General features: G+C 39.5%; 1 protein-coding gene and 3 pseudogenes across 2 annotated transcripts in view; 2 read left to right on the top strand and 2 right to left on the bottom strand.

Moving 5' to 3' along the window:
- The window catches only part of GRAMD1C (GRAM domain containing 1C), a 106,497-nt gene extending 101,574 nt beyond the window's left edge, over positions 1 to 4,923 (bottom strand). The window contains exons 1-2 of one of the 2 annotated variants that reach the window (XM_037136881.2): positions 4,830 to 4,923; positions 1,083 to 1,232 (exon numbers count right to left, since the gene is read on the bottom strand). In XM_037136881.2, the coding sequence (XP_036992776.2) occupies positions 1,083 to 1,232; positions 4,830 to 4,856 (177 nt within the window). In that variant the 5' untranslated portion in view covers positions 4,857 to 4,923. The remainder of the gene's footprint in view (positions 1 to 1,082; positions 1,233 to 4,829) is intronic. The other variant, XM_037136880.2, reaches the window with a different exon arrangement.
- On the bottom strand, positions 2,459 to 2,558 carry LOC119043047 (uncharacterized; annotated as a pseudogene).
- Positions 4,924 to 15,241: 10,318 nt separating the features above from the next.
- Positions 15,242 to 15,382, top strand: LOC119043044 (uncharacterized; annotated as a pseudogene).
- A 108-nt stretch (positions 15,383 to 15,490) lies between these two features.
- Positions 15,491 to 16,021, top strand: LOC119043014 (ferritin, heavy subunit-like; annotated as a pseudogene).
- Positions 16,022 to 26,809: the final 10,788 nt, after the last annotated feature.

Below are 26,809 nucleotides of genomic sequence, written 5' to 3'. Positions count from 1 at the left end.
ATCTGTAACATAAGCTATAAAACTCAGAGTGCAGAAGGGTCGAAACACTTTAACATTCACTAACTTTCTCTGAATGTGACCAAAAATAATAAAATCAATATAGATATCATTTTTAGGGTATAGTTATTTTGATTTATTTCTTAGTAATAAATTATTTTCCTTCTTAATAGAAAGTAAAAACCTGTTACTCATCTGAAGATTCAATAACATTCAATAACTGAGCTGCTACTTATAATCAAAATGAAGGTACTTGTATTAATCCTTACAACCTGTTAATAATATGTCTTTTTTGGTCTACCCTAAAATTATTAGAAATTCTATTACCAAGGGTACCTAATCCTCAAGAGATCAGCATTCTAATAAATTAATATTGGAACATAGATGCCTTATAATCTCATATAAATTTCACTTATAGGTGCATTATTCTATCAAATGGTCCATAAATCTCATAGGAACTGTTGGATTTAGAATGAATTCTTTAATATAATACATGCTAGCATTCAAATGAAAAAAGAAACGTTCTTACCAAAAGACTCTATGCACTTAATCAACAAGCAGTAGTCTCATTTTACAGTGGCGAAACCTGAAGCACATTCAGGTTACACAGCCTAATGAGCACAGTGCAACAGAATATGAAACACCTAACTTTAAAACCTATGTTACAATCACTAAAGACTACAGGTCAAAAATAGTTAAACTTCCTTTTAGGTATAGGAACTAATTCTTTAAATCTTACTTATGTAAAATAGCCGGCTTCTCAGTAACATTTAGAAATACGGTTTCTGTATAACATTAGTCTCTTGCCAGTACAATGAACAACAGAGTAAGCAGAATCTAATTCTGTGGTATAGTTCCCTCCCAGGGAAACTGAAGCAGATGATTCTACTCCATTAAATCAGACAACAGTGCATTCTAGTGGCCAAAGGAGGGCATAATCAGAAATGTCTTAGGGATTCTGGACTAAAACAAATAATTAAAATCTAGAAGCTAATAAAAATATTATAAATAATGTATGAATTGCTGTAGACTTATAAAATTTTGCATATAAGATTAAAATAAAGATATAAGAAAAAAAACATTACCCAAAAGCTCCAGTCACCACTCCAGTTATGTAAATGTGGCCCCTGTTTTTTAGCTGACACTACATTATTCTCATCCACAACTGGACTTGAATTTTCCTCTAATTCTTCCTGTGACTCGATGGCAAAGCTTGAATCTTCTTCATTGATTACCTGGAAACAAGTATCAATTTAAATCACTTATTGAGAAATACCCATTTTAAGAAGAAAAGAGTTAATGTTCAAAATATGTAAATTAACTTGAAAAGGACAATATTTAAGCTTCTAGAGAACAGTAATTAGTATGTTTTTGCTTCCATAGTTCATACAGGTACACATACAACAAGTATTTTCCAACCACTACTATTTGTTGGGTAGCTTATTTGGCACTAGGGATTCAAAAGTAAACAAAGCAATGTCCTTACTCTCCAGTAGTTCAGTCAGCTAGAGAAACAATTAAACAGAAAAAAAAACGGGAGTGACGATTGGTTCAGCCTCTTTGGAGAATAATATTCAATGCCTAGTAGACTCAGATGGGTATATATACTTCATTATGGCAATTTAATGGGTACGTGGACTCAGCAATGTTTTTAACACTAAAAAACTGCAAATAACCTTACTGTCCATTGATAAGGAAATTGATACATTAATTCTGGTTTATTAAAACAATAAAATTAAAATAAATGAATCAGATGTCTCAACCAGGCACTGGCCCCCAATATATAGAGTGCTCAGGGAAAAGGCTATATCCTATGCAAGATATGGGCCCATCAGGTGGTCACTCATGAAAGAGCAGTTATAGAGTCAAAAAAAAAGAGGAGAGGAAGAGAGGTGTGGAGGGGGAGGGGGAGCAGCCAAGACAAGAGCACATAGCTCTGCTGCTGCTGTTGCTGCTACCACCTATTCTCTGTTTAACAAAAATCCTGATCAGGGTTACAGGGGAAAAGCTCCCAGGGCACTTGTGTGGCACAGCAAAGGGTTAATTCAAACTCAGTTTTGGGGCTTAAACTCTACAGAGTAACTATTGGCATGGGAAGCAACTACCCCATAATGTCCATAAGTTATCCACAGGCTTCTGATGTGAGAAACTATCTCCTGAGCTCCATACTATATGCCATTAGAGCAGCAAATACTGGCAGCATACAGGTCTCTGTGGGAAATAAAGCCTGTGATCGTCCACTGCCAGGGGCTAGTTATGCCTTCCATCCTGAAGCAACACCTTGCAACTGCCTACAGGAAGACATGGCCTTCCTTGTCCTCATTCCCTTATTTTCTTTTTTTAAAGATTTTATGTATTTATTTTCAGAGAAAGAGAAGTAGAGAAACATCAATGTGTGGTTGCCTCTCCTGTGCCCCCTACTGGGGACCTGGCCCACAACCCACACATGTGCCATGCCTGGGAATCAAACCAGCGACCCTATGGTTCACAGGCCATTGTGCAGGGGCCATGCTAATCTTCTCTGTATTATTCCAATTTTAGTATATCTGCTGCTGAAGCGAGCACACTTCGCTTCGTGCTCCTTAATCCCCTGAGCCACACCAGCCAGGGCCTTCATTCCCTTATCAGATGCCATGGTATTGGAAGAGGTGAGCTCTTTTCTAAACCCCTTGATTATCTGAGGAGCAACTTGGGTTCAACTGAGTAAACAGCAATAGCAGTTTGTACTATTCAAACTCCTATTTGAAGTTTAATGGACAAACCTGCTGTTGGGTGGACAGCATCCACCTCCATGGCACAAGATGAAACTCACTGGAGACCTACTGTCTCTTATCCCTTAACCAGAATGTCCCTGATGAAGAACACAAGAATCAATACAACTGGCTAACCTCCCCACAGTCATCCTAACAGTGAATACTCTGGCCAACAACTGGAGCTGTCGGCACATTTTTACAGACTCTTGGGCCATTGCCTAAGAGTTGCGCCCTCTGGGGTAAAGAACTCTGGTGCTTCCCACATACTCAAAATATAAACCAAGGTCACACATTTCTCTATATATATCAAAGCCATAACAACAGCTGTTGCCAATACGCTCACTCCTTATCCCCATCAGAGTTCCAAACATTACTCATAGTGACCAAGGCACTCATTTTATTTCTCAAAATCATCATTGGGATCTTGAACAAGGCATTCAATGGAACTGTCATCTTGCTTATTAGCTTCAGGCTACAGGCCTCACAAAAAGCCATGATGGCCTACATAAGCAAGTTCAAATTCAACTAAATGAAAAATAGTACACTTCTGTCATCAAACATCAGGGGTGAATTACAATAAGGAGCCTCATTCAATTTTTATTTATGTTTGCCTGCTGACAGCTTTTAAGCCTCATCCCTCCTTCCTCTTCTGTCTCTCAAATGGGCACGCTGGTAAGAAAGCTTGGGTGCTCTTCCCTTTGGTGTGGGAAGCCTGGGCAAGCCCTCTCCACTCACACTGGACCCCACCTCCTAACCACAATAAAAACCTGGGGCCAGTCTCCTTTCCTTGCCCTTTCAAGTCATTTCAGATCTGCTTGAGACTGCCCTGTTCTTCCCTTTTCATTACGTGAGCACATAAGTAATAAGCCTTTATAAATGAGTAATAAATCTCTTCATACCTTTGTGGTATGTGTGTGTGGCACCGTTACTTTCCATATCCAAATCAAATTTTGGGTGGGGGTCCATTCTGGCTTGGTAGAGTGGCCACCAGAGAATCCTATCTAACTTATTTAGCTGTGTGGTCATTAGCTGTCACACAATCTCTCTAAATCTCTTTTCTCCACTCTACAGCAGGGGTACTAATTCTGTCTAGACAATAAGCTCATGGAGAGTGTGTCATGTCTGTGTACCTCACTGTCTTACCCTAAATACCCAGAGGCATATCCCAGTGCGTGAAAGTACGTTTACAGTTGTGAGTACACAAAAGTTTATTCTTACGTATTTATTATCATATTATTTGTATTATTTGTCTTATTATTGTTATCATTTCATATCTTTACTTATGATTTATCTTTTAGGTAATGATGCAAGTAATTTAACTTACTTTGCTCACCCTTGTAGTTGAATGAGTAACTAAGTTCATGAATATCTAACTTTCCTATTTCATAGTAATGTGTTGAGAATCAGCTGAAATGTCACATTTATCATTTGTTCATTCAACAACTATTTGAGTGCTTCCACCGTTTTTGTAAACTGTAAAATATTACTCAAAACCTATTACATTGGTTGCAATTCTCTAAAAGTAAAATATACGCACAAAACCAACGTAAAAGTAATGAAGACAGTGTTCGGAAATACATGTACTCCTGCAACAAAAGTAGGCTTTCGCTCTGAGGATTAACCAACAAGTTCTTCCGTTTACCAACGAAGGTACTAAACGAAACTACTTGAAACCAGAAAGACGTGGTCGGCAGCACAGTGATTTAAAGTCTCTAGTCTGGGCCCTTTAATCAAGAGCTGACAGTTAAGGGAAGTGGGTGAGACTGAGCCAACGTGACGTGGGTCAGAATCACGGCCATGGAGCCCGCGTCGGCGGGATCCGAGGCTGAGACGTCCGGACTAGGGCAGCTCGGGACCACATTCCCGCACTCCACGCCCACGGAGATGCGGACCTGCCCGCCGCGGCCCCGAGGGCACTGGCTCGCAGGAAGCACGGGAAACAGTTTCCTCGGTAACAACTTTCCACAATGCTCCAAAAAGCACCAGGAAAAGGAAAGGGAGAAATGAGTTACCATAACGTGAAAGGATTCAAACAACCGTCGCAAAAAGTGGTAGACCACCCAGCGCGGCGCCACTTACCTGGCGGACAGTCAGAGGACCCTCCATCGCGGCTCCCTCCGCCGCCCGCCGCGGTACCGCGCACGCGCGCCCCTGAGGGGAGGGGGCGACTAACCGAGCACCCCGCGCCCACCCCCAGCGCGCCTCGCCCGCCGGCCCGCCTCCGAGGGCCACCTGGGGTCCTGCCCGCGGGGCTCGCGCCCTCTGGCGGCAGCTGACGACCCCTACCTCTGGCTAGCTCCTGATGAACTGTTGATTTGTTAGCTGGAAGTCGGTCTTTACTAGGGGTCTGGATGAGCCTGCCCTTCTTTACCTACCTACCAACCTCCAATTCCTGTTTCTACCCTGAAATGGTTTCCGGGCACAAGTCGCTCATCACAAAGCCCCTTCTCCGCTGCAACACATACCCTGCACCAACGGGCGCAAAAGTGAGTGCACCACAGTCTCGTTCCTTAATCCCTTCCTTGAAGTTACTGACAAAAAGTAGTGCAAATCTTGATTCCCTGAAATGCATCTATAAAAGACATTCTAGAACAATTTAGGGAAGATTGAATATGAAAAGTATATTAGAGTTGTTTTTATGGAATAATTAATGACCTATGGGTAAATTTATAATATTCATTCATGGATAATTAATACTTTGTGATTATGTTGGAGAATATATTTATTGTTAGAAAATTTGTGTTCAAGTATTTAGGAGTGAAGTGTTATGAAGTGTGCAACTTGATTGCTAATGTTTCAACAAAAATAGATACCACAGACTGAATGATCCACGCATCACCCCCCCAGAAATTCATATGTTGACACATAATCCCCTTTCTTACCTCTTCTGGTGAGAAGACTGCATTCTATGAATAGCACGTGGCTCTCACCAGACACCAGATTTTCTGGTGTCTTGATGTCAGACGTCCAGGCTCCAGAATGCTGAGAAAAAAATGTTTGTTGTTTAAACCACCCCATCTGTAGTATTTTTCATATACCAGCCCAAATAGATTAAAACTAACTAGTTAGTTAGATAGATAGATAGATAGATAGATAGATAGATAGATGAATGCCACTGTTCAATGATTTTTTCTATTTTCGTTTGTTTGAAAATAATAATAATGTAATGATGGAAAGAGAGAGTCAAATCCAGTTCCACAAAAAGTAGAATATGGAGTGTATTTTTAAAGTATGTATTACATGCTAAATGACAAATTACTTAATAAGATATTCAAGAAAGGATAAGTTTTTGTCTTTGTTCTGTAAAACTTAGCATAAACTATGTTTTTCTTCACTGTTGTGTACAACAACCGGCTGAAGGAAAAATAACTGCCTATTCTTTGAACTGGAAACCATATCAAGAATTTAATTGTACTTTGAATTGAAAGAGTTTAATAGTGCCAGTATCTTTTTAATGGTTTAAGATAAATGTGGTCATTATGAAAAGTATTTTTAAAAACTTTTTAAAATTTGAAACAAATTCAAACTTACAGAAAAGTGTTCTGGCTAGTGTAGCTCAGTGGATTGAGCACAGGCCTGCAAACCAGAGGATCACGGTTTGATTCCCAGTCAGGGCACATGCCTGGGTTCCAGGCCGGTTCCCTGCAGGCCAGTTCCCATCAGGGGACGCACGAAAGGCAACCATACATGTTTCTCTCCCTCTCTCCTTCCCTTCCCCTCTAAAGATAAATAAATAAAATCTAAAAAAAAAAAAAAAACTTACAGAAAAGTCGCAAGTATGTTACAATAATCTTTTCCCTAAACCATTTTAGAGCAAACTATCAACATTGTCCCCTCTAAACTCGGAATATCTCAGTGACTATTTCCAACACACAAGGACATTTTCCTTATAAATAAATAATATTATATAAAAATTATGATAAAAATTGGGAAATTAACATTATATTGCTACTTTCTAATTCTCACATTCCATTAAAATCCCACCTCTCATCCCAATAATGTCCTTTATAGCAAAAGAACCTGGCCCCAAATCATATTACAATTAGTTGCCATATCTCCATCAGTGTGCAATATTAAACGTCCGGCCCAGGGCAGACTCACTCATCACCCATCCCACCTTAACACCCCTTGACCAACATCACAGTCCCTGCGTTCTGCACCCTCCTCACACTGTGCAGGTGCTAACACACCTTTGAACCCCTACTAAATAGTTTAAATTATTTGTAAAGGCTGAAAAGATTAAAATAATCTGATAAAGGAATATCCTGAGGCAGGGCTGAGCAAATCACTATTTTGGTTTTAGATTTAACACAATGAATGACAACATTTTTAATAATCTAATTTTTAAGAAAGAGAAGTGGATAATAGAATTGAATATCTGAAAAAGGAAAGATGGCTTATGTTAAAAGCAATAGAAGAAATCACAAAAGAAAAATTAATGATTTCTACTAAAATGACAAATTCCAAAGGTAAAAAAATAACACATTTTAAAAAGACAAAGACTTGGTATCTTTAAGTACATAAAAATTTATTAAACAATTTAAGACATAAAATAACATAGATGGATCTCAAGATCATAATGTTTAGTAAAAAGAACTGAGTCACAAAAAATATAGTAAAATTCATTCTATAAAATTTTAAAACATAAAACATATAAAACCGAACATTATACTACAAATACAATTAAAATACAAATATAATAAAACTAAGAAGAAGCAAAAAGTGAGAAGCACAAATTTCCCTTTAAGAGAGAAAGGAGTTAGAATTCCTAGAGAAATTTCTAGAGAAAATGTTGTTTAGGGAACTTCAAACCAGAAAGTTGTTTGTTATATAGCCATTCTGGAAATCTTATATTTGTTTTATATTTATTCTATTATGTAATTATCTACTCAATATTCAGTAAAAGTAACTATTAAGATAAGACCCACCATAGATAAAATAAACAAAGCACATGATAGATAATCTTGTTGCTTAGATAGAACAAATGCAGTAAAAATTGTCTGGGTTCAAGTTTTGCCTCTGCTACATATTAGCAACTCACCTAATGCCTTTTTGCCTGTGTCCTCATTTGTTATATAATAATAGCAACAATACAGTGTTAGACTGCTAGGACAGCCACAACAAAATTCCACAGCCTGGGTATCTTAATAGAACTTTATTTTCTCACAGTTCTAGAGGCTAGATGTCCAAGGCTAATTCAACTTCCGGTAAGGACTCTCTTCCTGGAGGGTGAGTGGCGCTTTCTTGGCATGTCCTCACATGGTGTGCTCTTTGATGCCTGTTCTTATAAAAACACTAATCCTCGTGATGAGAACCCAACCTTATGACCTCACTTAAACCTAAATACTTCCTGACTTTAAATTGAGCTGCACAGGGGTGAGGGTTTTAACATATTAATTTAATAGGACACAAACATTCAGTCTATATGTATTAAGTAATACTGGGCTCAGATGTGATGTTTTCTATAAAATAGCACAGCCTCTAGTACAGAGCAAATTTTCGGTTACCGTTTTGCTCTTTTTAGTATATGGTAATCAAAAAACAAAAAAATAAATAGCCCTGGCTGGTATGGCTCAGTGGATTGAGATACAGCCTGCAAACCAAAAGGTTACTGGTTCCATTCCCAGTCAGGGCTCATCCTGGGTTGCAGGTCAGGTCGCCAGTTGGGACGTGCATAAAATCTTTCTTAAAAATTTTAAAAAATGCGTATTTAGGCCCTGGCCAGATAGCTCAGTTAGTTAGAGCACCATCCCAATACATAAAAGTTATAGGTTCAATCCTCAATCAGGGCACATACAAGAAGCAACCAATGAATGCATGAATAAGTGGAATAACAAATTGGTATTTCTAACTCTCTCCCCCTTCCTCTCTCTCTCTCCAAAATACAAAAAAAAAAAAAATTAAGGCATATTAAAAAATGAGAGACCAGCCCTGGCTGGTGTGGTTCAGTGAATTAAGTGCTGGCTTGCAAACTGAGAGATCACAGGTTTGATCCCCAGTCAGGGCACATGCCTGCGTTGTGGTCCAGGTCCCAAGTGGGGACGTGCAAGAGGCAATCAATGGATGTTTCTATGGCACATTGATGTTTCTCTCCTTTTTCTCCTCTCTCTAATAAATAAATAATCTAGAGAAATAAAATGATAAATCACTTTTATATCTCAGGTGTATAATAGTATAAATTGGTACTTAATAAGTCCTTTTCTGGGAATCTATACTACTAAACAAACAATCCTTTATTCACTAAAACATTCTCTGTAGCCTTTCTAGTATTTGCGAAATATTAGGAAGTAAATATTCAAAAATATGGAAATGGTATTAATGAAATTACAGTATGAAACCATGATATGTTTCAGACTTACTATTTGTAAGACACTATTTTGATTTTGGCAGAATCAAAAATTTAATTTTCTAAACTTAAAATATAAGAATGAAGACAGGCATCTATATAAAATATGAGACTGCGATTTTTATAGGGCTAAGCTTAACTACATGCTAATTTATTTGTTTAATCAGGCACAATATTGGTACTAATTAATAAGCAATGACACATTTTTACTTCAGGTCTCTATGCACCACTGTATTGAAATAAAAAGACTGAAAACAGTTTGTAATCATTAATTCAAAGTTATACATTGAGTCCCTTGTATACACTATACAATGTTTTGAGAGCTGGATATGCATAAATAAATAATAGATAGAAATCCCAATCCACATACAGTTTATATTCTAAAGTAGGAAGACCGGTGACAGGTAAAATTGTATCTATGTGAGATGGTGATAATAGCTATGAAAACAAATAAAATAGGGAAGGGGCAGAAAGATTTTGAATAAGGAGGTTACGGCCCTGACTGGTGTTGCTCAGTTGGTTGGGTGAATGTCCCGCAAAGCAAAGGATCAGTGGTTTGATTCCCAGTCAAGGCACATGCCTGGGTTGCAGGTTTGATCCCAAGATGGGATGCATTCAAGAGGCAATCAATCAATGTTTCTCTTTCACATCAGTGTTTCTGTCCCTCTCTTTCTCCCACCCTTCCTCTTTCTCTAGAAATAAATAAATAAACATATAAATTTTTTTTGAAAAGAAAGCACAAAAATGACAACCATTTAAAAAAAATAAAGAGGTCATTGTCTTCAATAGGAAGGCAATGCTTGAATAAAGGTATGAAGGAAGAAGGGAATACGCCCCATAGATATCTGGGACAAGGGGTTGGAGACAGAGCGATGAGTGAGCTCAAAGGTCTGTAGGGTGGGAGGATGCCTGGTCTGTTGGAAGAGCAACAAGGGAGGCCAGTGAAGGCAGAGAGAAGTAAACGAGGGGAAGAGTAGTGGAAATCAAATTGTCCAGGCAAGGTGGCTGAGCACTAGTCAGGTCTCAGAGAGCCTTTTAGATATTGTAAAGACTGGTTTTTCCTCTGCATGAGGTGGAAGCCAGTAGAGGTTTTTGAGAATAAGAGTGGCATGACTTACATTGTCAAAGAACCACTCTGGCTACTGTGTCCTCCTGACTGGCCTTCTTGCTTCTGTCCTTTCACCTTATGGGCAGTAAAGGGGAGTCTGACCTGACACCCAAATAAGAAAGGCCCCTGCCTTGAACTATTTTTGAGGGCTCTATTCTGGGCCTCCTCTGGCCACAATCTCCCTTTCTAGATCACATGCCGAGTAGTCAGAACCCTGGAATTCCTTGACCAAACTGCCCAGGTCCTCTTCTAGGAACTACAAAGTCCTCCCCTATTGATTTGCTCTTCCAAGAGTGGATCACATCACTGGTGCGCATACCCTCAGGCTGTAGAGTTACCAACCAGTGGCTATTTGTAATGGATATGGATGGAGCATGGACATGTAGACCGCAGTGTCCATATGCATGAAAACAGCGCTCCTTGCAGTGGGAAATGGAGCCAGAGCTGGGAACAGAAGAAGAGCAGGCTGCAGGCTAGTGGCCAGGAAACTTATCTCCACATCTCTTACTTCCTGGCAAGAACTCTGACAGTTCTTAAGGAGCCCAAGAATTCTAAATTTGTACTGGTCTCTCAGGTCTTTGTAGATACATATTTGTCAACATAGGAAAGTAGAAGATATTTAAGTTTTTTATTTACCATTTTAAAAAATGTTTGCAATATGGGCATCCATTTTTTTGGCCTAAGTTCCACAAATGCTAGGGACTATAAATGGGTGATAATAGAAACAAAGAGACCAATTTGAAGGTTACTGCCATAACTCAGATGAGATAATAATTTGAACCAGCATGGTGATGATAGCAGTGGTGAGAAATGGTCAGATTCTGCATAGACAGTATTTTGAAGGAAGAATTAAAATGATTTTCTGATGAATTGGTTTTGTAGTATGGGAGAATAAAGTTAAGATAAATTCTAAAGCTATTTGCCTGAACAACTAAAAGGATGGAACAGCTATTTAGTGGGATAAGAAAGTCTCAGAGAAGAACACTTTGGAGAGCTATGAGTTTTAAATATAATAAATTTGAGATGCCAGTTACACACCCTAGTAGAAATGTGGAGTGGGGAATTGTATACATAAGCCTGAAGCTCAGAGGATATAAATTTTGGAATTATCAGAATACCAATGGCATTTTCCATTTAATACCAAAATGAAGGAAGAAATGAAGACTACACAAAGTGAAATAAAGCAAAATATACAGGGAACCAACAATGAAGGAAAGGAAACTGGGACTCAAATCAACAATTTGGAACAAAAGGAAGAAATAAACATCCTACTGGAATAGAATAAAGAAACAAGACTTCGAAAAAATGAGGAGAGCTTAGGAATCTCTAGACAATTTTAAGTGTTCCAACGTCCAATTCATAGGGGAGCCAGAAGAAGAAGAAGTAGAGCAAGAAATTGAAAATTTACTTGAAAAAATAATGAAGGGGAACTTCCCTAATCTGGCAAAGCAAACAATTCCAGGAAGTCCAAGAGGCTCAGAGAGTCCCAAAGAACTTGGACCCAAGGAGGACTACACCAAGGCACATCATAATTACATTACCCAAGATTACAGATAAGGAGAGAATCTTAAGAGCAGCAGGAGAAAAGGAGACAGTTACCTACAAAAGAGTTCCCATAAGACCATTAGCTGATTTCTCAAAAGAAACTTTACAAACAAGAAGGGGCTGGAAAGAAATATTCCAAGTCATGAAAAGCAAAGACCTACATCCAAGATTACTCTATCAAGCAAAGCTATCATTTAGAATGGAAGGGCAGATAAAATGCTTCCCAGATAAGGTCAAGTTAAGGAAGTTCATCATCACCAAGCATTTATTATATGAAATGTTAAGGGACTTATCTAAGAAAAAGAAGAAGGTCAAAACTATGAACAGTAAAATGACAACAAACTCAAAACTAACAACAATTGAACCTAAAAAACAAAAACAAACAACTAGAACAGGAACAGAATCACAGATATGGAGGTCACATGGTGGATTATCAGAGGGAGGGGGGTGGGGGAGAATGGAGGAAAAGATACAGGGAATAAGAAGCATAAAAGGTAGGAATAAAGTAGACAGTGGGAGGTGAAGAATAGTATAGGAAATAGGCCAAAAACTTATATGTACGACCCATGGACATGAACTAAGTGGGGGGAATGCTGTAGGGTGAGGGGATGCAGGGCAAAGGGAAGATAAAGGGGAGAAAAAATGGGACAACTGTAATAGCATAATCAATAAAATACACTTTAAAAAAAAACAACAGAAGTACAAATTGGGCCGTGTCTGGGTAGTTCAATTGGTTAGAGCATCTTCCCAATATACCAAGGTTTAGGGTTTGATCTCAGGTAAGGGCACATATAAGAATCAACCAATGAATTTATAAATAAGGGGAACAATAAATCAATGTGTGTGTCTATCTCTCTTCCCTCCCTTCCTTTCTCTGTCTAAAATCAATAAATAAAAAAGAAGAAGTACCAGTTGGTTATTTCAGAATAATCATGGGAATGTTAAGTACAGCTAGGGGATATAGTAAATAATATGCTAATAACTATGTACTGTGTCAAATGGGTACAAGATTTATCAGGATGATCACCTACTAAGTTATATAATGTGTGATCACTGGGTTGTACACCTGAAACTAATATAATATTGTATGTCAATTGAATTGAAAAATAAAAATGATTTAAATTTTAAAAACCCTCTTAAATCCCATTTTTTACCTACTAGATTACAAAAGCACAGGAATTTGATAACACATTCTATTGAGAAGATATAGGAACTTTCAGTGGGAGTGTAAAGTGGCATACACTTTGGCAATAGCTATAAAAATGACAAAAATGCATATACTCTTGTAGCATTTCCACTTCTGGAGTTTTTCCTATAGATTTAATTGCATACATGCAAAACAAGGTGCAGTGGTATTCATTGGAGAATTGTTTGCATTATCAAAAATTGGAAACAAATGTCCATTAGTGAAGACCTGGCTAGGTAAACTATATACATCCATTAACTGGAATTCTATGATGTACTTTTTTTTTTAAGTAACGAGAGGGAGTGAGATCAACAAAAATGGCAGAAGTAGGGAACATTGTGAGTCTGTACTTTCACAAACGCAACAAATAAGCTGGCAAAAGCTGTCAGGGCCGACTTATTCAGAACTCTGGAATCCAGTCAAAAGCTTTCAACAATCAAAGGAAAACTTAATTAAGAACAAAACAGCTGAGTCTCAGTAAAAGAGCTGGTGACATTTCAGTTTACCCCATTACCATTCCCTACTCAATAGTCCACATTCCTGGTACCGGAGGAAGTACTATTGGAGGAAGCAGTAGAGAACTTATTCTTGAAGAATTGTGGTTGTTTGCTTCGATCTGTCTGACAGCTCCCTGGAAGACCAGCTCAGGGATTTGCCTTTATTTTACCTAAATCAGAACTCTCCCAGGACTGGGACAGTCTACCTAATGGTGACGGGGGTGGGGTATACGGGGCATTCATTGTTTGAAAACATTTGAAGGTATATTATTAGGTGCTAGCTTGGGGCAAAGGAAAACAAGAGACAACATGAAAAGTTTGGGAGAAAAGGCTGAAGAATGAGATGTTTGGAGGAATAAAGGCTTTAAAAAGCTTCCACAAATTCCTGGCAATCTAGAAAGACGCACATGTCCAGATTTGGGTGTATGTACAGAAAAGAGGTAAGAAGGCCCTAAGCTCTCACCTCTGGCTGACCTTCATCCTCTGCACAAGCAGGAAGGGAAAGCTAAGACGGAGTTGTAAATTGCCTTCCTGGGTGTTGAAGGCAGGACATACAGCCCATCTGCAAAAACTGGAAGATCTTTCTTTTCCCCTCCCTCCTACTCTCCCTTCCCCTCCCCTCCCTTCTCCTCCCTTCTTTCCTTCCCCTGCTTCCAGGAGTTTAAGGAAATCTGTGAAATCATTACCCGATCAAAGCTAACAAAGTTTTTATTAGCTTATCAGAGTACAAACTTTACAAAACTAGTTCAATTTATGAGTTATTTAGGGTAGTCAAATTCATTGAGAACAGAGTAGAATGATGATTTCAAGGGGCTAGGAGAGGGGAGCCCAGAATGATGAGCTAATGTTTACTAAGTACAGAGTTCTGGTTTGGAAAGATGAAAAAGTGCTGAAGGTGGATGGTGGCGATGGCTGTGCAGGAGTCTGAATGCACTTAATGCCACCGAACTGTCCACTCAAAATGGATAAAATGGTAAATTTTGTTATGCATATTTTGCCACAATAAAAAATAATAGTTGGTAAAAGTCACTAAACAAACAACAAATACCAGGACAAGCAGGAACAACAAACCCTGGGAAGGTGGACAATCTGATTTCCAGAATTTATCATATTCAATAGTATCCATTATAATATTCAAATAATGTCCAGTTTTCCAACAAATTATAAGGCTTGAAGAAAATAAGAAAGTATGGCCCATACACAGGGGGAAAGTGGATACAAGCTGTCTCTGATGAAGCCCAGACACTAAACAAATACAACTTTATTTTTTCAAAAGATTTTATTTATTTTTAGAGAGAGGGGGAGGGAGGGAGAGGGAGAGAAACATCAGTGTGTGGTTGACTCTCACATGGCCCCCAGTGGGGACCTGGCCTGCAACCCAGGCATGTGCCTTGACTGGGAATTGAACCAGGGACCCTTTGGTTAGCAGCCTGTGCCCAATCTACTGAGCCACTCCAACCAGAGCAAACTTTATTTATTTATTTTTTGAGTTTTTATTTATTTATGTTTAGAGAAAGGGAAAGGGAGAAAAAAGAGAGGGAGAAAAATAACTATTAGGTTGTCTTTTGCATGCCCCCAACCTGGGACCTGGCCCACAAGCCAGGCATGTGTCCTGACTGGGAATGGAACCAGCAGCCTTTCGGTTCAAAGGCCAGCACTTAATCCACTGAGCCGCACCAGCCAGGGCTAGATAAAACTTTAAATTAACTATTTTTTACATGCTCAAACTGCAAAAGGAAACCATGTACAGAAATGGAAGCCATGAGAACAATGTCTCACCATATAGAAAATAACAATAAAGAAATGATCATACTTACCTGTCAGGGGAGATACCATGATCACGAAGGTGGTTTTCTCAGGGCGAGGCCATTGCACTCCGGATGTGCTGACACCTGCGATTTCCCCATATGTGGGAAACTCGACTGCATAATTTGTGGTAGTGGGGGACTGAAAATTTAAAAAATAAAAAAGAAATGATCAGAGGAGCCACAGGAATTCTTGGGATAAGAGGTACAATAACTGGAGCACGGTTTATGCCCGGTTTTCTCTAAAGCTGAGATGGCATCCCAGGTCCAGAACCTCATCTGTGAAGAGTGTTGAGTTGCTATTAATCATGTGGTGTCTTATGAACTGCACATCAGTGATGCTTAATTGTCTATGGCCCACTATTACAATGAAGACTCGGGAGCACTTCTCTTTGCAGAATTCTTTGGAGACCAAGCTGAGGTGAAAAGGGAACATGGGAAGCAGTTCCTTAGATATCTAAGAAGACGTGAGGGTAAAATCTGCCTTCTGGTCATTAAGAGGCCTGATATAGATAACTGGGGAACTGGCATAAAGGCTCTAGAGTCTGCTGTGGAGATGGAGATCAGGTTAACAAAGCTGCTAAACCTGCAGACTGTGGCTTCTGACAGCAGTGATAAGGATCTCTTACACTTCGTGGGAAAGTACCTGGATCAACAGAAGAGGAACACAAGGTATCTGCAACACCAGTTTGTGTACCATAAGGGATTAGAAAAACAGGCTCAGCAGGAAGACCCATTTAAAAAGTCTGCTAAAGTGTCAGGCAGCACAGTCTTCCCACGGTAGTAGATTCTGAAATCAGCTACTTAAGAATCTTAATCTGCGTTATAAAAAAAGGAAAGAAAAGTACAATAACTGAAATTAAAATTTCACTGGGGTTCAATAGCAGATCTGAGCAGGCAAACTTAAAGATAGTTTAACTGAGATGATCAAATCTAAGGAGTACGATTTTCTAAAAAATGAATAAAAAAAATGAACAGAGCCCTGGCCATCATGGTTCAGTTGCAAAGCAAAGCAAAGGTCGCTGGTTCGATCCCCAGTCAGGGCACATGCCTGGGTTGCCGGCCAGGTCCCAGGTTGTGGACATGCAAAAGACAACCTGGTCAATATTTCTCTCCCTCTCTTTCTCCCTGCCTTCCCCCTTCTCTAAAAATAAATGAATAAAATGTTAAAATAAAATAAATGAACAGAAGAGGTCTGTGAAACAGCATCAAGTGCACTAACACACACATAATGGAAGTCCCAGAAGAAGAGAAAGGGACAGAAAGAATATTTGAAGAAAGAATAACCAAAAAAAAGAAACTCTTTGTACTGAGATGGAAGGATCTACAAAACATGTTGTTAAATAACAAGAGCAAAGTGCAAATTATATATAGTCCCCCAAATGCGTACTATGAATCTAATCACAGGGAAACATCAGACAAATTCAAATTGAGTGATTCTACAAAATAATTGACTTGAATTCTTCAGAAAAATCAAGCTCATGAAGCCATAAAAAGACTAAAGCATAGCTACATATTAAAGGAGACAAAAGACACATGGCAACTGAGAGCAATGTGTGACCTTGAACTGGATCCTAAATCAGTAAAAAATTTTCTTTCTTAGGCTCTTTCTTTTCCTTCCTTCCTTCCTTCCCTCCCCCCTCTCTCTGTCTCTCTTTCTTTTTTTGCCATAAACAATATTATTGGGACAATTGGAGAACTTTGAATAGTCTGCACATAAGATTATAGAATTCATTCAGTGTTGCTTAGATTGTTTTTGATAATTATGCTATGGTTAGATATAAGAAGGTCCTTGTTTTAGAAAATATATCTATGGATGTATATTTACTTAGGTTTAACTGAGGTATTTAGGTCTAACTGACTCTCAAATGATTCAGAAACTAATTATATGTAGAGAGAATAATAAAATAAGTAAAACATGGTAATGCTAACAATTGGGGGATCTGAGTAAAGGATATACGAGAAACCTTTATACTATTTTTACTTACTTCAAAAATTACAAATTAATATAACCTGTCAAAAAAAAAACAACAACCCAAAACAAAGTTAAGCTGGCCAGTCCAGGCCTGTGCGTCTGCAGTTGCACAAGTGCAGGCCGGCAGAGCTGCAAAGAGAAAAGCAGGTCTAAGATAAAGGGGTAGCACTTCCTTTATGTTAGAGACAGAACAGTTGTCTCCACCAGGAAGAAACCCGGTGGACAGAACAACTTCAGAGACTCATAAAAGCTAAAGATGTATGTGAAGTAGAAGCTGGCAAGGGGGTAAGAAGAGAAAGGTGCAAGCTGAGAGAGTTCCTACGTCATTTGCTAAAGGTGTTGGGTTTCTAGATTTTATTTCATTAAACTGTGAATTATTTAAATCCACCTTGAACCAATTGCTAAAATGGAATGACTTATACTGTATTATCTAATGTAGTATTATAACCTATGGTGTTAAATAAATAAACATACCCAAATCTGACCCCTCCCCATTCCTTTTTGTTAATGATATGTATTAACCTCACAATTTTAGCATTGCTATTTGAAGTAGGAATGCTTTGCTTTTACAAAGATAGAAGCCAATGTTTTCTAATAAACTGTTGATAGTGTAAATAATTCAGAGATCATTAATCAGGTTGAAACAACGTTTTCCTTTATATAATGCTCTTCCTCAAAAATTAGACATTTAGAAACTACTTATCTATTTTAGTAAATCTAATAGGCCACAGGAGTATTATTTTTTAAAAATCTCTCGTGAGGTCATTTACAATTTAGCAGTTATAATTCATGGATAAGTGCTCTAACTCTGCCTTCTAAAGATAAGTATATAAATTGTGCTCATTGTGAGTAGAAGCCAATGCTAAATATATATAACTTGTAAAATACATAGTATTTTTATGTAGTTCTGTTTATGGGAAACAGAGAGGAGAATACTCATGTCAGTGACTGTCTTGTGTTGGACCACACAACGGTGCACGTAAAACAAAGTACAACCCCCAGAAAACAGCATCTACATATGATTCAGGTCCTCGGACAGGAAAAAGGCATAGAAAGAAAGATATAGAACTGAATTTTCAATTTTCTCAAAATGAAGGCTACAACTTGAAGGCCACCTTTTATTTTTTATTTATTTCATCCATTAGCACTATTTTATTGAATTTATTGGGGTGACATCGATTAATAAAATTACACAGGCTTCAGGTAAATAATTCTTGATACATCATCTGTATATTATATTGCATGTTCACTATCCCAAGCCAAGTCTCCTTCCATCACCATTTATCCCCGCCTTTACACTCTCCTTGAAGACATTGTTTTAGCGAGAACCTCTCAAAACGAAATGCTTGTCTGACCATATTCAACATGGCTGGAAAAGTCATAATAGTTATTTCTATTTAATTAGAGCTTTCATGGAAGAAAAGCTCTTCCAGAGCTTTTCCCCCTACTATGAGGGAAGAAGTGGATAGTAATGTTTAGTTCAGTTCCCTGGAAGGTGAGCCTGAGAGAGATTCTGGTGAAAGTGACTTACTGAGGAAGAGCTGTTGGGGTGAAACTCACAAGGGAGGGAGGGAAGAAGGAGAGATGTGGATGTAGCTGAAGTGTGTCTTCAACCTGAATGTCCTTACAGACTTGTCCCACCTTCAGGCAACAGGACTGGTCACTGATACCCTCATATTGTCTTGTGACCACTGACGGGTGTGGGGGCAGACACAGAGTGCTTAACCTTTTGGGCATTGCCAGATGTGGCACCTCCTGTTGGTTGAGGGCTAGTTTCAGTGCAAAAGTACTGCTGTGAGTTCTTAGCAGCTAACACCCAGCTGGAGGATGGATGAACTGGACTGGTAAAGGGGCTACAGGCAGTTCACCAACAGGGTCAACTACAGGTGATACTGTCATTTGTGATCTTTTTAAATTTTATCTTAACATCTCCCCATTTACTTCAATTGCATATTTTAACTCTAGAACATTTTGGGTAGTAATCATGAAAAATAAAACTGCATTCTATTATTTATTTACTTATTTACTTATTTTAATTTTATTATCATTATTTTTGTAGATACTATTACAAATGTCTCTATTTTCCTTCCTTTGCCCACCTCCACCCAGTCCCTGCCCCTACCTTCCTCTGGCCATCACCACCCTGCTGCTGTGTCTATGGGTCATGCATATAGGCCCTTTGGCTAATCCCTGGACCTTCTTTCATCCATTCGCCCCTCCCTCCTTCCCTGTGACAGCTGTCAGTCTGTTCCATGTACGCATGCTTTGGGTTTTTTTGTTCATCAGTTTATTTTGTTCATTAGATTCACGTGTAATTGAGGTCATATGGCATTTGTCTCTACTATTTTAAACACTTTTTATTTAGCATCTGGGTTAATTGTTACTTAATGATTTTAAAAGGCAAAATAAAAAGTTTAAGTTAATTTTCATAAGAGTCACTGAAAGTCTTAAATCTAATTAAGTCATATAATTGAGCGGTTAAGGGAAAAGTCTTTTAGTAAAATAGAAGTGGACTTAAAATCCAGCTTCAGTGTACACTAGCTGTATGATTGTTTGCAAGATTCTTCTATGCTTCTCATCCAATTTATCTGGAAAAAAGAGAAATATGACCATAGTAATCTTTCTTAGAGATGTTGTGAGGTTTAAAGAATATGGGATGGGCTTCCATTTCCAGTTCTGGTGATAGGGTGGGCCATATAATTGGACAAAACTTCCCACTAAGAATAACTATAAAAGCATGGTTATAGTTTTCAGAAATCTTCTGTAAATTGTAAGATAGCTAATAAGATAGTAAGAATTATCAGGCCAATGTCTAAGGAACTCAGAAAAATGAATGAAGTAATGAAGCTGCTTTTGCCCTGGATCTAGCCAAACCCTAAAGTTTTCATTTTCAAGGCCTGGTGAGGAGAATGACAGAAACAAAGTCCCAACGTATACAGTCTAATGGGAAACCACCTTCCCATTAAGCTGGTTGTGAACTTGAAGAAAACATGTCCCACGCTCTCACCTATAAGAGATTAGAAAGTGGGTTGAGGAGCACGTACTGAAAAGTTTTAATTGTAAACCAAACCAACCATTATATTGCTTTGCAGACCACATTACCTGGGTGTTCCAATGACACTTCAAATTGTGAATTTAATTTAAAGTCATTTTGGAAGTCTTTTTTTTTAAAGATTTTATTTATTTATTTTTAGACGGGGGGTGGGGAGGGAGGGAGAAAGAAAGGGAGAGAAACATCAGTGTGTGGTTGCCTATCATGTGCCCCCAACTGGGGACCTGGCCTGCAACCCAGGCACATGCCCTGACTGGGAATCAAACCAGCGACCCTTTGGTTCACAGGCCGGCACTCAGTCCACTGAGCCACACCAGCCAGGGCTGGAAGTCCTTTTTTATAGGAGAATCCTAGCTAATAAATATGGAATGAATGATAAAATTGGATGTCCAGGAAATCATGGATCTAAACCTGTGCTCTTCAATATAGTAACCAGTAACCAAAATTTTCTATTTAAATTTAAATTAATTAAAATTAAAACTTAGTTCCTCAGCCACACCAGCACTTTGCAGGTATTCTTACTGACCATGGCATTTTGACCCACACCCAGACACAGGGGAAGCAGACCATCGGAACAGAACAGCTGATGATATTTTCAGTACGAGATTATTGTTAGAGCAAAGTTCTCAGGATATAAGGATGTAATAGAACAGCTATGTTTTAAAGCTCTAGAAAGAAATACACATACAGGTACATTTAGTTAAACATATTATACGGCTATAGTTCAGGAATTCTTTTCCAAAAAGAGTAAGCCCATCTTTTTTTTTTTGCTTGTTTCTGTCATGTTTATGAGTGAGTTATTTTAATGAAGTATAATTTTAAAATCTCCAGTTCATAATATTTAAATTGATAATGCGTTATGCTTCAACTCAACTTGTTGTAAAATCAAGGTGCCTGTTTTTCCTTCTACTCAATATATGGACTCAGTAGTCCATGACTGTGTGTACAAAGTTTCTAGGAATTAGTTTAATGTTCTCATATGAAAACACATATTGAGGATATGGTATAGCTAGCTAACTCTTGTTATGATGCAGGCCATGTTTTTATGGACAAAGAATTGCATTACAAGTTATAATCTAATGAATGGAAGGCTCAGATAAGTTTGTCACTGAATTTGGGGTAAAATACAGGCAATGCAGCACATGCAAAATTCCCTTTGGAAAGCCCAGAAGACACACCAAAGAAACACAGCAACTGCAGAGGTACATTGTGTTATTTTTTACTTGAGCAACTCTATAAATACCAGGGGATTATTTAATTGTGGTTATCACAAAAGAGCATAGTATGAGTGAACTCTCATACTTACCTGGCAGTAATTTAATCAAAGTAATACCAATAGGTGCTGTTACAGGAAAGGCATATATTTGAAATGGTGTCTTGTCAGTTCATTTTATTTAATTTTTAATTTTTGACCTGGTAACAGTCACATGATTCAAATGCAAAGAAATCTATTTTATTTTTGAATTAGTCATTTCCTGAAGAGCTTTGTATTTGATGATGAGTTTCTATGTGAAATGAGGCCAACATTTATTTGGGAACCTTTTAAAAGCATTCAAGCTGTGGCTGGGTAGCTCAGCTGGTTAGAGCATCATCCCTGATACACTAAGGTTGTGCGTTTGATCCCCAGTCAGGGCACATGCAAGAATTAACTAATGAATGCATAAATGAGTAGAACAACAAATCAATATTTTTCCGCTCTCTCCCCACTCCTCTCTCTAATATCAATAAATAAAAAAGGTATTCAGTAAGCACTTATATTTTAATAGGCACTAACACAATCAGTCCAGCTTTTAACTTACAAGCATGTTGCTGAAATTTCTGGTTTGAAGACTGCCTTCATGATTTTTGCCATATCTTCTTATTGCCTGTAATTTTTTGCACTTAATATTTTTCTTTAAAAGTTATTCACTAGAAAATATTTACTAGTTTGGCCTCCTCCCTAAGGAGGAGGCCTCCTCTATGAAATCTTGGATATGATGTATTAAATGTTTGACTCTATGCAATACAATGTATACCATTCACCTGTTTCTCCCTGAAAACCGTCTCATGTACTCAGAGCTGTGCTGTGCAGATCCTCATTCCAGGAAAGACTTGGTGCCCAACTGTCAGCTCCTTCTAGGTCAGATCTGCAGATGCCAGCTCACCAGAAATCACATCCTCATAGGGCATCCGGAGCCACCTGGATTCCAGGAGAAGCAGAGGTGATAAGGTCTGGCCGTTTCAACTTGATGCATGTCAACTCTGATCAACAATATATATTTTGATTTTCTCTATATTCAACCTTGCTTCTCCCTGCCACCTTTCTCAAATGTTGATTTCAAATGAGCAACTAGTACCTCCATCTTCACTTAAGCATCTCTCTCTGAAGAACCCAGCCTGCAGCACCAGGCTTGAGGAAATATAGTTCTAAATCATCTATTAAACAAGGGTCAGAAGGTTTTTATAGACTTTAAAATGCAATTCAAAAAAAGTCCATAAGTACAATTTTATGTCATTGAAGGCAATTTGATTTTTATAAAATGTGTCCCAAACTCTTAGTGCCATTTTAAGTCATTTGGAAATGCTAGATGTACTAGCTCTTTGAGTGTTGTGACAGTTTATGAGTTATTCAGATAATGGCTAAAAATCAAAATGTCATCTTTTTAAATTTTATTTTAATTGTTGTTCAAGTACAGTTTTCTGTCTCAAAAGATTACCCTAGTGGATTAAAGCAAAAGAAATTTTGAATCCCAATACAAATGCTGTTTTTTAAGAAAGATTTTATTTATTTATTTTTAGAGGGGGGAAGGGAAGAAGAGAGGGACAGAAACATCAATGTGTGGTTGCCTCTGGAGTGCCCCCTATTGGGCACCTGGCTTGCAACCTAGTCATGTACCTTGACTGGGAACTGAACTGGCCGCACAGGCCAGCACTCAATCCACTGAGCCACACCAGCCGGGGCCAAATGCTGTTTTTTAAAAATGGATTAATGGACTAAATATATCCTTTTTTTTTTTTAAAGAAAAGAAAATCCTTACTTGAGGACATGCTTACTGATTTTAGAGACAGGTGAAGGGAGGGAGGGAGGAAGAAATGGAGAGAAACATTGATCAGTTGCATGAGCCCTGACCAGTTGCATGAGCAACTGACCCCACAACCTAAGTATGTGCCCTGACTGGAATCAAACTAGCAGCCTTTCAGTTTATGGGATACCACTCCAACCGAGTCACAATGGCCAAGGCCTGAATTACATTCTTTTATACTTATATTCGTAGACTAAGCCTGTGTGTAACAAAATTAAAATATGTCTTGGAATTTTTATTCCTTTTTGAAATCACCTGCATATAAAGAAATAGGCAGAAGACAAATGGCTTTTAATTCAGTAAATGCCTGAAACTATTGTGATAGAATCTTTTTTTGAAGCCCATAGGTATAACAATAATTACTGCTCACATTTTATGATTTAGGAAAACTTTTTCCTTCTGCTAGACTATTCTGAATCTCATTCAGGCAGCATCCATGTGAATCAGCAGAGCACTGTTTAAGGTCGGTAACGGGACATTTCTCAAATAATAAAATGATTCAGGAAAATCTTATAATACTGAGATTGTGTTAAAACTAGTTAACATTCAGAGAATGCTTATTTAAATTTAAGTCTCTTGTGTAACCTTTCATATCTAAGCACCAACTAAAGATCCTTGTTTCTCCAAACTTTCCCCATGGTAAGAATCACCTGGGATGTTTGATAAAGTCACTTTTGTACTTTTCCTCCAGAATAGATTCCAGTTCGGTTTGGTTTGGTGCATGTCAGGGAACCCATTATCATTAATACAGTCCCATATGTTTGGGGAACAGCTGACAAATTTGGGGAACAGCTAATTCAGGCATGTATAATTTTTAAAACATCAAACCTTCTTCTAACAGTTATTTATTGCTGCTTTGATGACTGTGTTATTGTAACAGAAGTCTGACCAGATCGCTGGAGAGTTGGGGAACCGGGGAACCGGGATCCAGCGCGAGAGGCTGCACTCCCTGGAGAAGAGAGGCCAGAGGAAACCCCATGGCTGGAGATTGAAGCAGCAGCCCCGTGATTCCCTACAGCCCAGGCAACAGTAAACAAACTAGCGCCAGTGCGCATTGCCCTGGCAACGAGAGGCGTGGAGTGACGCTGCAGAAGGAAGTTTTCACCAGAAGGAAGTTTTCACGGAGCCTGCGCAGGCTGCTTGGCCCTAGGCAGAGACACTGTGCACATGCATCCTGTTAGAGAAATGTTTGTGCAGGGAAAAAACACCCTCCTATGTGCTTCCTGCGCAGGTGGGATTTGGGGCCGGGACTTTAAAAATGGAGCACGCATAGAGACTTGCTCTCTTTCCTCTCCTTAGCTAGCCTGGTTGGGGGTTGGCTACCAGAGCATAGTCGGGCAGCTGGGCCCTGGAGACTGCATGGCGAGGCTACAAGCCCCGGGCCTCTCCTTGCGTGAGAAGCAGCTTAGCGCTGGCAATTGGCACTGCGCGGCCCTACCTGGCCAGGTTCGCACAAGCGAGCCATTGACCAAAGGGACTGGATGTAATGCTGGACCAGCAGGCAGTGGTCAGAGGAAAGGGCAGTCTGCCAGGAGTAGGACAGCAGTGCACCCGGACTCCAAAAGACACCTGGAGCTGAGCTGTGACCCTGAGCCATGTAAGCCACCTGTATTTCCCAAAGGATGGTATTTTTAAATGGGAGAAGGGATTCCAGGAGCATCCTTGAACTGAACTGGCAAGGGGTGGGGGCTCTATTTACCTTTGGGTGTTTTAAAGGGAAGGAGTTTTGAGGCAGAAGCCTGTTATTCTTCTAAGAGTGTATATAGCCTTTAAATAACAAAACAAAACTCACACATACACAAACTCCTTTCCTTTTTCTCCAGACCTCTGCCTCCAGAGTTTGTGGGCAGCGGGCAGCGGGCAGCAGAACCCCACGTGGCTGTATGGTAACAATATGTACTCATAGACACCTGAGTACATATTTGTATGTGACTGGATAGACCACAGTTAATGAGCCAATGGCATTCTATGACTGTGTGGTCTGGTTAGTTTCACTCTGCTCAAAGACACACTATTCCCCAAATCCTGGTCAGCTGACAGGAAAATTACTGCTTGCAAAGAGAACTGAGAGTTCCTGAATTGAGAAATTCAAATAGAAGATGTTCCAAGATGGTAGAGTGTGGGGTGACTTTGCCCGCAAGTACACCCCCCCCCCCACAGATGAAAGTAAAACACTACCAAGAAATGATCTGCTTGGGGAGAAAGGTGGCCAGTCCCTCAAAGGGGAAGGGCCAGGAGCCTCTTCCTCCAGGGGTTTTTATTGGGTTGTAATACACAGGAATACAGAGCAGCAAGGATCAAACAATGGATAACATTTCAAAGAAATCTGAGAAGTATGTGTAAGTTAAACTAACCTCCTCCCAGGATCAAACTGGAATTATAATGAAAATATAGAACAACCAACCTGAATAACCAGCTGAAGACTAGCTGAACAGAAGCCTTATAACCACAGTAAGACTAGTAGGGAGACTAGTAGGAAGAGATCTGAAAAGGTCTGGCTCCTCAACGATGTGTGGTGGCTGAGAATTCAAACAGATAGTCCAACTGCAAAGGTCCCCTGTAAGGAGTGTAGGGGTTGCAGTCCTAGCCAGGCTTTCCAGCCCAGAGCACAAGAGCTGAGAAGAGGAGCCCACATAACATGTGGCTGTGAAAATCAGTGAAGATTATGTCCACTAGAGACATGTGGGAGTCTGCTGGAAACCCAGGTGCTGTCTTAAAGGGACAACACCTAAAATTTCATTCACAGACACTCACCCTGGGCTCTGGTGGAGGGAGGGCGGCTCAGAGCAAACTAGAGTCATGTGAGGAGAGTCTGGGTTGTGTGGCTCCGGAAAGAGCTGAAGGGATAAGCACCAGGGCTCCTGTGCTGACTCCCCCACACCACCCGCAAACACCAAACACCATGTTTTGGGGTTGAGCACTCCCCTTTATTCAGCACCAGCTGGGGGAACGCAATAGGCCCACCCTCCTGACTCATTATTGCCCTGTCCTGCCCAGCTCAGGCTCTCTAGGCCTGGGGGAAATCAGGGACAGAGTTGTGTGGCTCTAGGGCAGAGCCATTCTCCCCTCTAACATCCCAACAGGGCAGAGCCCTCTCCTCACATGGCCAGTTCTGGGTTTGGACCTGACAGAGTCTGCTGGCCTCATCTTGACAACTCCCTGAAACTGCCCCACCACAAAGGTGTGTGGGTACCTGGTGGGTGGCAGCCAGCTTTGGTATACCCTAGTACTTTTAATAAGTGGCCTCAGACCCAGCATTGGCGATGAGTTTCAGTCAGTCTGGAAAACACTACTTGCCCCTATCTGGTGACTCACTGAGAAAATACCTCACGTAACTTGTGTACTGCCAGAGGCTCTTTCAGGGACTGGGCCTAACAAACAGCTGGCAGAGGGAGGCAGGTGAAGGGGGATTTCAGAGTACCTTGTGCCTTTGGCTGACCTGCACTGGGTTCCCAGCACTGGGTTCAGTGCTGGTGGAAGCTG

This window comes from Artibeus jamaicensis, unplaced genomic scaffold, assembly GCF_021234435.1.
Source record: "Artibeus jamaicensis isolate MK-2021 breed Jamaican fruit bat unplaced genomic scaffold, CSHL_Jam_final contig_3126, whole genome shotgun sequence".
NCBI lineage: Eukaryota > Metazoa > Chordata > Mammalia > Chiroptera > Phyllostomidae > Artibeus > Artibeus jamaicensis.
The sequence above is the reverse complement of the archived record's forward strand: the minus strand, read 5'-3'. Positions and strand labels throughout refer to the sequence as shown.